The 12,840-nt window shown below is 57.7% G+C and overlaps 2 protein-coding genes across 3 annotated transcripts in view; one reads left to right on the top strand and one right to left on the bottom strand.

Annotated features, from left to right (window-relative positions):
• Positions 1 to 387: 387 nt before the first annotated feature.
• Positions 388 to 12,122, bottom strand: TKFC (triokinase and FMN cyclase). Of its 2 annotated transcripts, XM_030833993.2 has the most exons (19): positions 11,805 to 12,122; positions 10,528 to 10,643; positions 9,974 to 10,052; positions 8,367 to 8,556; positions 7,295 to 7,405; positions 7,039 to 7,220; positions 5,676 to 5,754; positions 5,309 to 5,398; positions 4,502 to 4,536; positions 4,341 to 4,425; positions 4,159 to 4,248; positions 3,512 to 3,628; positions 3,053 to 3,172; positions 2,743 to 2,880; positions 1,862 to 1,968; positions 1,654 to 1,757; positions 1,508 to 1,541; positions 1,318 to 1,404; positions 388 to 958 (listed from the first exon to the last, which is right to left on the bottom strand). In XM_030833993.2, the coding sequence occupies exons 5-19, from the start codon at positions 7,386 to 7,388 to the stop codon at positions 797 to 799; spliced, it is 1,524 nt and encodes a 507-aa protein (XP_030689853.1). In that variant the 5' UTR covers positions 7,389 to 7,405; positions 8,367 to 8,556; positions 9,974 to 10,052; positions 10,528 to 10,643; positions 11,805 to 12,122; the 3' UTR covers positions 388 to 796. The 2 variants fall into 2 exon arrangements, with proteins under 2 accessions (XP_030689853.1, XP_030689850.1); XM_030833990.2 differs by lacking the exon at positions 9,974 to 10,052.
• A 73-nt stretch (positions 12,123 to 12,195) lies between these two features.
• The window catches only part of DDB1 (damage specific DNA binding protein 1), a 30,745-nt gene continuing 30,100 nt past the window's right edge, over positions 12,196 to 12,840 (top strand). Inside the window, exon 1 of the mRNA XM_030833983.3 lies at positions 12,196 to 12,448. Within this exon, the coding sequence (XP_030689843.1) occupies positions 12,388 to 12,448 (61 nt within the window). The 5' untranslated portion in view covers positions 12,196 to 12,387. The remainder of the gene's footprint in view (positions 12,449 to 12,840) is intronic.

A 12,840-nucleotide genomic window follows, 5' to 3' on the forward strand; every position in this document is an offset into this window, starting at 1 on the left:
AGGGGCCATCAGTGATGGCTCTAGAGAGACCCATGGGCTGGCCTGGGCACAGTTTCTGTCCTACCGCTGAGCCTTAGAATATGGTGATTTCTTTTCCTTTTGGAGACCCACTTGCCCATTTGATTCCTGAAGAATCAGTGAATTCTGTTAGTTTAGTGCTGAGAAAAGCACACCCATCAGGTGTGGTGTGTGCACTGGAAGCACAGGAATGGGGATCCCAGTGGACTTGGCCCAGCTGCACAGACCCTGCCTTTGGGTCTCAGGCGGTAGGAGATGGGAGATGAGCATTTCAGTGGTGGGGTGAGGTCTTAGTCGGGGGCGGTAGTGGGCCCACTTGTTCACACGCTTGGATAAAGGTCCCTTAGAGGAAGCAGCAGCTCTTTTGCTTCAATGTGGTTTATTGGCTTGCTTTTTCACACTCAGTTCAGGTGCAGAAGACCTTTCACAGGGAGTCTTAAAACCAAATGAGAGTTGCCAGTTAAAGATTGTGCTGCCACCTAGGGAAAAGCCTTATCATCGAAGCTCAGAACTGGCTGGGGGCAGAGCCGGGTGACCCTAGGACTCCCCCTTCCCTGAAGAGGGAAAGGTCAGTGACCCACTCTGGGCCTGCAGTTTCTACAGTGGAGGAATTCTGCAGGCTGGTTGAGGAATTCCTACTGAACTCAGAAGACAGGGCCCGAGGGCGAGAGGCGTGGGAGGGCGAGAGGCGTGGGAGGGCGACAGTTCTAAGGTACAAGTAAGTGACAGCAGCGGCTGGGCATAGCAGTGAGTGAGGCCCTGAGGCCCGGCGAGGCATTCATGCCTCCTGGCTCTGCAAGACCTCCAGGATAGCACGGAGAATGGCGGCGGCTGCCACCGCCCCGGGGTCTGGCTGATCCAGGCGCGCAGAGCTGATGTAACTGGCTCGTCCAGCTCCAGCTTCCATGTTCCTGGTGGCCTCAGCTGCGGCTTCTGCACTCTGAGGGGTGGGGGTGTGGAGCAGGTTCAAGAAGCAGCCACCAGGCTTCCTTCCTGCCATGGACCCCGGCCCCTTCTGTCCCAGCACTGACACCAGGGTGGAGAGGTCACATCCCACACACTGCTAGCAAGGCAAGGGGCCACCATTCACCAAGGGCCTGCTACGTCCCAGACCCTGTGTGGGCGCCCTACATATCTTTTCCGTCCCACAGCAACCCTCTGAGGCAGGTGCTCTCCTCCATTTGTAAAGAAGAAAACTGAGGTACAGAAAGGATGTCAACTTGTTCAAGGCCGCATGGAGATGGGAGCCTGGTGGTTCTCAGTCTGCCGCCCTGGGTGGCTGGGCCCAGCCTCACTCACCTTGACTGCCTTGCTCAGGATTTGGAGATTAGCCCCTGGGCTCTTCCAGGCTTGGAGCTCCTGTCCTGCTGCCCACAGAGAATCCAGCTGGACAAGGTGAAGGAGAGGGGCTGAGGACAGGCCCTGCCACTGAGGGTGGCCTTCAGGGCTTCTACGCTCAAAAGGGGGAAGGGCTGGGCCAGATACATACCATAGTCCTATCCCCTGGGGCAGCCTTTCCATACCTGGCAGGGAAGAGAACAAATGAGGCTCCCTGCAGGCAATCACTTTGGGGGTGGGTGGCATCAACCACCTCCCCCAGCCCACCCCCGTCTAAGGCCCAGGTCCCTGGCTCACTTCTGCATGGCCTCCAGGCCGGCATCCATGGCAGCGGACCAGGCTGGAAGGTCAGTCTTGGCCTTGAGCGGCTGGGCCGCTGCAGTCAGGAAAAGGCCATAGAGCTGGGGAGGGCCAGGATGCTGAGCACACGGGGCTGGCCCAGGCCTCGGCCAACCCAGGACCCGTCCATGTCAGCCCTTTGCCCCCGGGGGCTGCCGGCACTCACCGCCCCGGATGAGCCTCCCATCTTCTCCAGTAGCAGGAGGGCCAATTTGGAGAGTAGCTGGGCAGGGCTGGCAGGGGGTGGGCCCTCCTTCAGCCACCCCTGAATCGCTGAAGGCAGAGAGAGATGGTGAGGAATTCAGAGACCCACCCTGCCATCTGCCTGGATTCCAACCAAGTACCCAGGCCTCGCTGCCAGCCGGAAGGAATGGGTGCTGGGAGGGGCTGAGGGAACCAACATGAAGAGACTCCCAGAGTCCCTCTATATCCCGCTGCAGTCTGGAGAGGGCTGGGAACAGGTCAGGGACAGGGACCTCGACGGTCACCCAGCAGGTGATGATGCTTCCTCGCGTCCCTGCTTCTTTTTTTTTTTTTGTCTTTTACTGATTTACCTTGATCATGGTTTGTCTCTCCTACCACAACATAAGCCACGAGGGCAGTGATTTTAATCTGCTTTGCTCGCTATTTTATCCATAGAGTCGAGGACAGCACCTGACCTGTGGTTGGCACTAAATACTTTTTTCTTGATTCAACGATGCTGGATAATTAAGAACTTTTCCCTAGTCTGGTTTGGCTGAGAAAAATAAGAACAGAATGAGTTTCCCTTTAGAATAATCTAAAGTTTGTATTCACTGTAAAATATTACATTTTATTCTGCGATAACAACCTTCCTACATTTGTAGTGTTAGAAGTGTCCCTTTATGAAAACAGGTGAAAGGGATGCTAGGTTTTGTGAACGACCTCTCTTGGCAAAATAAAAGTTGCCAACCCCACGTGAGCACTCCAGATGTTTTTGAAATCCTTTTGGTTCATGAACTGCCAAAATGTCACCATCAGTGTGCCACACCACCCCCTCTGCTGCCCCAGGTGGGTCCTGGCACCAACCTCTGGCAGCGCAGCTGTGGGTGGTCCCACAGTCCCCGTCGCCGGCAGCGCGGTCCAGGGCGTTCAGACGTTCCTCCAGGCCCAGAAGGGTGGCGCACACCCGCTCCAACACAAGCACCATCTGCTTCGAGGCTGCGCCTGGAGACAGAGGACAGTGGGAAGGAGGCCTGCCCGGCCCTTCTCACAGCCAAACGTGACCCATGTGGGAGGTATGGGCGCCAGGGCCCCTCCACGCCCCTCTGCACTCCCTGCACCCTTTAGGCCTCAGGCCAAAGCCCGGGGCCACCTTCCCCAACAGCATGGCTTGTACCTCCTGCAGCAGTGGAATCAGGGGCCTCCAGGGGCTTGGCGGGGGCAGCCCGGCACCGCCTCCGCCCAGTCACCGAGACCTTGGCCACGTTAGGCCAGGCCGAGGCGGTGGTCTCAGCATCTAGGGACAGCAGGATGACTCTCTTAGAGACAGGCTGGCCGGCCAGGGATCAAGTGGGGCCTGGACTCCCCACCTGGTGGCCCCGTCCCCTCCACCGCAACAAGCAAGTACTGGGTGCCTACTGTGCACAAGGGAAAGGGGAGGGTCCCCGGTGGAGGATCCTAATGCCCACTCCTTCACAGTCAAGTGAGAGCTGGAGAAGGCTGGGGAAGCCAGAAAGGGCCTCCCCACAGGGTCCTGATTGTCATGGTCAGTCCTGATGGGGTCTCTCCAAGTCCCCTTGGCTCCTTGCAGCTCCAAGGGCCCCTGGCTTCGCTGACCCCAGCTTCCAGGTCTCACCTATCAGTTTCAGGAGGGGCTCATCCACCAGCAGAAGAGTGAGAGAAATGCCAGGCATATCCAGGGCTGACATGAAGGTGCCCACCAGGGCACGAGCAATCTTCACCCCTCGGCCCTCTGCAGTACCAGAGCGTGGAAGTGTGTGAGAAAAGGAGGGAAGGACGGGCACTTACCCCCAGAGCATCAGAGAAAGAAATAGAGTAAGAGAAAAACAAGAACTTTGCGAGTTGGGGCTCTGAGGTCAGATTTCCTTGGGGCATCCCTCAGTGACGCCCTGAATGACCACATTCCCTGGAGGGTCCCTTCTACAGGGGCAGATAAGTAGTCTCAGTTACTGCGTTCTTACCACGTCCCAAGTACTGTGTTAAGTGTGTTACATAACGTTTAATCCCATTTCATCCGCACAACAACCCTATAAGGCAGGGACTATTATTACCCCCTCTTTACAGACAAGGAAACAGGCTCAAGGCACCCAGCAAGTAAGTGGCAGAGGGACCGTTGTCTAACTCGGGCTTGACAAACGCGTACAGCCCATGCTCTGGACCATTGCAAGACCCTATCTCAGCTGCGTTTCTTACATCCAGCTTCAAAGGGTTGGAAGGAAGAAGCTCGGGGGGTCAGGAGGTCCCCTTCAGTGTGGGGCTCACCCAGAGAGCGGACGGCGGCGTCGGCTATGATGCCCAGTTCCAGGAATGACAGGCCACCCAGGTTGTTGACCATCAGCACCACTGAGGAGCCTGTGGGCAGACACGACACCTAGGTGAGACTCTCTGGGCCCCATTCCCAGAGGGGGAGGAAAGGCTGGGAGACAGTGTGACAGCCCCCTCACCGGACCGCACAGGCACGTGGGACACGTTGGAGGGGCTCGTCATGTGGTCCAGCATGAGCGCCACAATCTCGTCGGCGGTCGCCATCTGTCAGAGGGAGCCGGGAGTGAGCTGCGTTGGGGGCCTTGGTCTTGGGCCAACCTTCGCCGGGAAGTCCACATACCTTTATCCGGTGCACGCCAGCCTCCCCGTGGATCCCTGTGGATAGATGCAAGCACTGCTGACCTGCTCGGGGCCTGGGGATTCGCTCAGTGTGGTCTGGTCAAGGATTTTCTAAGTGCTCAGCACCAGGCTAGGCACGTGGATGTGGGGAGTGCGGGCTGGGGGAAACCGACAAAATAATGAAAAATACACCGTCTCTGGCTTGGTGGTGGAGAAAGCCAGAACTTTACTTTTTTTTTTTCTCATTTTTTTTTTTTTTTGCTGCCCCGTGCAGCATGTGGGATCCTAGTTCCCCGACCAGGGATCGAACCCGCGCCCCCTGCATTGGAAGCGTGGAGTGCTAACCACTGGACCGCCAGGGAAGTCCCCTTAACTTTTAACTAGTTAAGTAGCTTAACTACAGGCAGTCACAGAGGCCAGCTGAGGCCTCTGCCCATCACTTGGGAAGCACAGGAGAGGAAGAGGGAAGGTTTTGCAGCTGGGGTGGCCTCTGAACGGCTCTTGAAAGAGGGGCTGCATCTTGGCAGGGGCAGGGGTACCTGAGAATGGTGGGAGCACAGGCAAGGAGGTGGGCAAGGCACAGAGCCCCTGTGGCCAGAGCCCTGCGTGTGGAGGGCAAAGCTGGTAGAAATCAGGCACGTTGGGCCAGAAGGGCCTCATGCACCCACTTAAAAATACTAAGACCCCCTAAGGGACGGCTCCACGTGAGCAGAAGGACCAGGTACATGGCTCCCAGGGCAGAAGACAGGGAAAAACCCAGGGAGCAGGCATGGCTGGACCGGGGAGGGGGCGGAGGTCACAAGCTTACCCAGGCCCAGCTCCACCTCATCGGCTGAGAGCTCAAAGGTGGGTTTGGAACCCGGCACACTGCAGGAGGACAAGCTCACTCCCAGGGTTCCTAAGAGAAATGAGGTGTGAAAGGGACGAGCGCTGTGCTCTCGGCATCAGGCAGCAGCAATGCCTCGGAAGCCTCTTCACCGAGACAAGCTGTCAGACGCTTCATCTCAGTGATGGAAGAGAAACCTGGCTCTGGGGACCCAAGGCTGCTGTTCTCAGGAGCTCCCGCAGGGAGACCCTCCCTCAGCCCCTGGGGAGTGACTTGGGAACCTGCTCCTGGTCCAAGGGGGGTCCTCGACCTCCCCCGCCTCCTCCCCGAGCCCTGGGCCGGCACTCACCCATGGCCTTGGAGACCTCGCTCACCCGATCTGTGATCTCCTCCAGCCCCGCACCTGCCTCAGCCAGGGCACCCGCCACCTGCACCCACAGAGATAGGCCCCCAACGGGAAAGGAGTCACTGTACCACTAGAGGGCAGAGGACAGGCTGGAGCTGAATTTCTATTTGGGAACAGGGAATCTCTTCGTCCTGCCCCATCAACCTGGCCTGCCACACTTAGGGCACCTGCCAGGAATATTCAAGAATCCCAGAGCCAGAGGAACTTTACAAATGGAGAGATGGGCCCAGAGAGGGGAGATGATTTGTCCAGTGTCACACAGTCAGTTGGTGGCTAGTTTCCCAATTCCTAGCCTACCATTTTTTCTCCATGGCATATACACCGTGGCTCACTTTACCCACCTACCCACTTTTTTGCCAAGCGTCTAGTATATGCTGAAAAGGGGAACAAAGGTGTCTAAGTCACAGTCCCTACCTTGAAGGAACTCGGTCTGGGAAGGGGTTGGGGAAAGAGACAACACAAACTGAACATTTCACGCGAGGTGGCAAATCCGACGATGGACAGGTGTTATGGGAACACTGAGGAGGGGGCCATAGTGTGCTTGGTGTGGTGGGAGGGAAAACCTCCCAGAGAGAGACACGTCAGAGGTGGGCCTCCACATAATAGTAGGACACAGCCAGGCCAAAGGGGGGTTGGACAGGGAAAGGATTTTCGAGGCCAACGACTCAGCAGCAGCAAGGCCCCAAAGGTGAGCCATAGCCCAGTGGTACAGAGAACTGGTGTTAATGGAGCATGAGGGGACCACAGGGATGATGGGAGAGGAACTTGAGGGAGGAGGGGCACGAGTGTGGTGGGCGCCTGACCGAGGAGCCTGGGTTGACTCTGGGAACCCTGGGGGGCTTTCTGTAGGGGAACAACCTGGTCAGATACACATTTTTGAAAGACACCTGTGGGGTGGGGTGGGGAAGAGACTGGGGGGCGGGCAGGAAGCAGGCAGGGGAGCCGGCTGAGGAGGCAGCTGCAGCCACCTGGGCGCGAGCAGATGAGCACTGAAGCGAGGCTGAGACAGGAAGGGCAGGGCTTGGAGGAGGATGTGTGTTTGGAGGCGCTGGGGAGCAGGGTCACCAGGACGGGGCGATGGTTGCAGGTGGGGAAGGGCAGGGAAGGGGCCGGGACGATGAATGCCTGGATCCGGGCGGACATGGTTTTGGGGACGGTGGGGCCCTCCTGGATCAGGGAGCGCTGCGGAAGGAGTGGCTTCCTGGGGGGGTGGGATAGATGGCTGGAAAGGTCCAGCACCAGGTGCTGCCTGGAGAGAGAGGGCTGGGACGGGCTGGCCAGTGGTGTCCCAGGAGGGGACCCTCACCTTGTGTATGAGCACTGTGCCACAAAGCCCGCGCCTGCCTGCCTTCTTCAGGACGGTGAAGGCGCTGTCATCCCCGATGACCACCATCTCCACAGGGATGCCCTCCGCCCGGGCCTGCTCCCGGGCCAGGCCAAAGTTGAGCCGATCCCCAGTGTAGTTCTTCACGATGAGGAGGGTCCCCACTGCGGGAGCAGTCGGTAGGGCCCCATCAGCACTCGCGCTCCCCACAGCGGCCCCTCCCACATGCCAGGCTTACCTGTGCCCGCCTGGGCCACTGCCCTGATGGCCGCCAGGATGCTGCCCACTGCAGGCGACGTGAACACGGCTCCCGCAATGACCCCTGTCAGCATCCCCTTCCCTATGAAACCTGAGACAGAGAGGTGGGGAGAGGATGTTGGGTGGGGACCTGTGCCTGCAATCCCTGGGGCTCCCCACGCTCCTGGGCTTCATGGTTTGGTGAGCCCTACTGTGCACTTGGTGCAGAAGAGTACCTGCGCTGCTCTCCCCAGATCTATCACCTCCTTGGAGAGGCCTTCCCCGACCTCCCAACTGAAGTAGTCACTCACCCATGTCCAGCTACTTGCTGTCCCTTTAGCCTGCTCTCCTGTCTTCACTACCTCACTTACGTGCTCTGGAATGATCGCTTTCACTTATGTGTTTACCTGGCTTCTGTCTCCCCAAAGGAGAATAGAAGCTCCATGAGGGCAGGCGCCTTGCCTGTCTGGGTCACTTTTGCGCCCCTAGTGGCCAGACAGTGCCAGGCACACAACAGCTGCTCATGAATGTTTGCTGAGTGGATGGATGAATTTGCCAGAGAGAAACAGGAAAGATACAGAGGATACAAAGCCTGGTCCCTACCCCTCCCCATGCCCCCATCCCCAAGCTCTCATGGAGAGTTCACATGCCTGGCACTAAACAGGAAACAATCCAGGACTGTCCATGTTGAATGTGAAAATGCACGGTGGGAAGAGGAATACTGCGCTAGGCTGGAAAAGTCAGGCAGGCTTCATAGAGGAGGGGACGGCAGGTCAGCTGGGCCCGGGAGGCCAGGAGGATTCACGGAATCACCGACTATCAGAGCTGGAAAGGCCTGAGAGGTCATTTGGCCCCACCTTGTGCTTTTATAGATGTAGAGACTGAGGCACAGAGAGAGGCCACGACTGGCCCCAGATCACAGCTCAAGGGAGTGGGCGAGCCAGAGCCAGGACTGGGCTCCTGACTCTGGGCCAGGCTCTGAACTGAACCTCCTAACAGCACCAAAGATCTCCCAGAAGCCCCCCGTCCACTCTGCCCAGAGCCCACTGCCACCTCTGGCCCAGGGTGCTCACCGGCATGGGCGGGCTCATGGCCAGAGCCCCCACCCGACAGTAGTGCCACCTGGCCCTTGAGACTATCCAGGTCAGAGCGGAGGGCCACACGGTGGCCTTGCAGGAGCTGCAGGTTGGGGTTGCAGGCCACCAGGCCAGCGAGGGCGTCATCGGCACAGCCTGCCACCGAGTTCACTAGCTTCTTGGAGGTCTGTGTGAGAGGAGCGGGACGAGGTTCTGGTAGAGTTGGCAGGGCAGCCCCATCCTGCCCAGCCACGTTGCTATGACTCACACCCCAGCCCACACCCACCCAGGAACTCCAGGCAACAGTGGTTCCTTGAATTAGGCATCTTTTTATAAGGTGGATGTTCCCATGATTTCTTATTTTGCAACTTCTTATTCAGTAACTAATTTATGGCTTAAATTTATCCTGCAGAATGACTCTGATACAACGAAAATGGGGTAACTGGAGTTCCGAGTATAAAAAAATTAATGAAGTTGGGGGACTTCCCTGGCGGTCCAGTGGGTAAGACTCCGAGCTTCCACTGCAGGGGACGTGGGTTCAATCCCTGGTCAGGGAACTAAGATCCTGCATGCCGCACGGTGCGGCAAAAACATAAAATAAAATAAATAAAGTAAAATAAAATTTAAAACTGGGGCCCAACAGCCTTCTGTCAAAGGAGGAGAAGCCCCAGATTGGCGCTCCTGTGCCAGGGGAGGGGGCCAGACAGGGCCCACACCCATCTGCTTCCTCTGCAAAATAGGGATTTAATAACTAGAGTATATGCCCGCTATATAGCAAAAAACTGAATGCAAAGGAGCTACTCCCTTCTTCAACCAGCTCTGAAAAGCTGGAGCTAGCTGAATGAGGTCTGTAGACTGTGTGCCGCTCCCGCCTTTGTCCCAAACAGTGAAACTGGTACCCAATAGGGTCAGAGAGGGCCAGGCTACCAGCATCGCCTGGTGGCCTGGGGGAAGCCTGCAGCTGAGCTTTCCCGGAGGCCCCTTCCCCAAGCCTGCGAGAACCCCATTCCTTCATGCAAACTTTGGCCTTTCCTGGGTCTGGCGGGGGCCAGAGCAGTGACTGTGAGCCACACCTTGTTCTAAGTGCTTTTAAGCACATCTTGTTTAATCTTCTAACAACCCTATGGAGGAAAATTAGCCCAGTGAAGAAACAGGCAGATTTACATGACTTTGCCCAAGGTCACACAGCCAGCAAGTGACCGGGTCCACCTGGCTCCAAAGCTGGTTCCATTTTGGCCTTATCATGCTGCTCTCCCCAGGGGCTGAAGGGAGGCTGAGAGTGGCAGAGGTCCTGTCCTAGGAAGGGCACGGGCTTGTGGCTCTCAGAGCCTGCCAGGGACTGGAATACGCAATGAAGTCGAGAGTGGGTCTCAATTCCAAGCCCAGTCTCCAGCACCACCACCCTCCAAGAACGTGCTCCCTTGCCATCCCTGACAGTCTATCCTGCCTGGGATTTGCAACCATTCCCGAACCAGAGCTAGAGGAGGGCTTGGGGTCCGGTGCCATCCTTGGTTCCCAGTGGCCTGAGGGGATGGAAAAAGAAAGAAAAGTCGACCAGGCAACTATGGGAGGCCCCTAGGATCCTGGTCTGATCAACATCTCACCTTTTAAACTGCAGATGAGGAAAGAGGCTCAGAGAGGTCAAGTCTTTGGTAGAACGTCACATGGTTGGTTGGTGGGAGGCTGAAATTTGAACCCAGGTCTGCCCAGGCCTGTTTTCCTCCAGATCAGTTCAAGAATGGGCCTGGGGCATGCCCAGGGGCATGCTGAGCCTCCTGCAGTGAGTGTAGATCCCACAAGCCCACACATGCCCAAGGCTCTGGAAGAGGCACCAGGTCCTTCTTCACCACTCCTGTGACTGGTACTGTCTATTACAGAGTAGGCAACTGTTAATGTTCTAATCTAAAGGCATGACCCAGACCAGGGGCAGATGGGCCCTGGAGGGACTCAGAGGCTGCAGCCACAGGCCTGGCTGGGCCCAGCTGGGAAATGAAGGGAAGTCAGGCCCTGAGACGGAGGATGACCCTCTCTCTTAACCTCAGGAGGCAGTAGCATCTCTTGGTCAGGGAGCAAGGAACTCCAACATGCCCAGGGCTGGCACCCCTACTGCCCCAAGACCAGAGCGCCCTTCCTCTGCCCTGGCCCTCAGGGGACTCACCATGGTGGGGAGGCTCTGAAGGAAGTTGAGTTCACACCTTTGCACTGAGCTGCCGGAGGACGGGCAATCCCGTGGGTGCTACCGGGCCTGAGCACAGTGAAGGTGACAAGCAGTATCTGCAAGAGGGGGTAACAGCGTGAGCTGCTGCAGGCGCTTGCAGCCTTCTGGCACAATCGTGCTTTCAGGGCCCTAGTAATTAGGGAGCTGCCCCAGACTTTGACCCAAGTCCAAACTCTAGAATGTGAGCTGGGGATGGAGAAGAGCATGGGGTTGACCAAGGTTCATGCCTGCATCTGGCTGCCAGAACACTGACTGATCCACATTGGGCACACAGCTGCCTTATGCTCACGAGTGGTGCCCACCTTATCACCAAGGGGCAAAGTTACCCACAGAGTAACTTATCTATTACACAGGCCTCGCATGCAGTGAATACATTCATAAAGATCTTCACACGCTTGCTCTTGTCAGTGTTGGGACCACACCAGGAAGGTGACGGCTGAGTCTGACTCCATTTTGCTTTTGGGAAACCGACCCAGAGAGCTCTGGTGATGTGTCCAAGGTCATACTGTTAGGAGCCAGGACTCAAACCTATGTTTAGTTTTTCTACAAATCCCGTGTTCTTTCTACTGATAATTCAATGCCTCTAAAGCAAGGCAGAAAGTCCCAGATGCGTAAAACCACACAGTAAACCGCAACGACATTTTAGCTCCTTTCGGTTCAGTCAGGTTCAGAGGCGTCTTGGAGTCATCCAGGGTCTTGGGCTCACTGCATGTGTCTGCAGTGGAAAGAATCCACACCTGCCTCGGCACCTAGCTCTGTCTCTTACTGGCGGATCTTGGGTAAACCAGTTCCCCTGAGGCTCAGCTTCCTCATCTGTAAAATGGGGGCTGCCTCCTCTGTGGCCTTGCAGCAGGTGCTTCAAACCACGTGGCTCTCCTCCTAGTCCTTGCAGGGCCTGTCTGATGTGGAGCGGCCTGTAAGTTGCAGGGCTGACTGCTTTCCTGGGTCCCTAAGGTTCTCACCAGGGAATTTTTGGTTTTGTGTTTGAGGTCAGAATTTGCACAGCCACGGGGGGACTAACTGTGCTGGGCAAGTGGCCTGCTTGGCCCTTGAAACACAAAGTCTCAAACACAAACACAAAGTTCAAAGGGGAGAGGGGAGAGCCTAAGTGCCTCCCCCCGCGCATGCCAGGTGAAGCGGAGTGATCGGTCAATCTAGGGTCAGGGCAGGGTTGGGTTTAGAGGTACTGGGAAAGCTAGGGGAAAGGAGATACAAACCTCGGTTCTAGTCTGCGAGGTGCACAAATTGATGTCACCTTCCTCCCCTCTCTCTAGGCCTCTGCAGTACCTTCCGGTTCCAGAAGGGGGAACAACCCCGAAGGCTCCTGGAGCAAGGAAGATGGAGTGGACGGGGTCTGGGAACGGGCGAGGGGCGCGGACTAGGGATGAGGTCGGCGGGTCAGCTCCGGAGGAGGAGGAGGAGGAGGAGGCAGCGTCGGTGCACCTCCGCGACCAGCTCTCCCCAGCGTCCACCACCTCGGGAACCGCCGCTGCTTCCCAAAGACCCGACAGGGTGCCCTCATCCGGGTACTCCAAGCTCGGGCGGTAGGAGATGGGCGGGGCCTCTGGGGGCGGGGCCTCCCTTGGTTGGCCGCCTCGGCGCCTTGAGTCCTCCAAGAGGCCAGGTGAGCCCGTCCCGTGACGCCCCGCGCCCCGGCCGCTCTGGCCTGCAACGTGTCTCTGGGGCGGAGACAGCGGCCGTGGAGTTCGCCGCGCGCGGGTGGGGGCTCCCTGTTTCTTTGCTCGTGTCCGTCTTTTTTTCGTTTCGCCTGAGTCCCGCTGGGCTGCCCCAGGCCTCGACATGTCGTACAACTACGTGGTAACGGCACAGAAGCCCACCGCCGTGAACGGCTGCGTGACCGGTGAGGCTGCCAGGGCAGGAGACCCCGGTGAGGGAGGGAGCTGGGGGGAACCGAGGCCTAGGGAAGCCCGCGGCCCCCGGGTTGCCGCCAGGACCGGGCCCAGGGAATGGAAGGCGCTGGCGGCCGAGGGACCTCCTACAGCCCACGGCTTAAAAGAAGCTGTCTCAACACGCGCCTTTGGGGGAGTAAAAGCTGCTCTTGAGGGTCCCCTTTCGTTCTCGGAGGTCACTTGGCCTCGAGGACAGGACGCGCCCAGTGGGACAGAGAGTGGAATGTGAGTTGTTTGTGCGGTGTTGCTTGGGCCGCGAGATTGGCCGCGTGTGGTTAGGGGGGAAGGGGCGGTGATGATGGCGACTTTGGGGCAGGAGCCTGGGAGGTGCAGGAGATGGAGG

Source organism: Globicephala melas, chromosome 8, assembly GCF_963455315.2.
Source record: "Globicephala melas chromosome 8, mGloMel1.2, whole genome shotgun sequence".
Lineage (NCBI taxonomy): Eukaryota > Metazoa > Chordata > Mammalia > Artiodactyla > Delphinidae > Globicephala > Globicephala melas.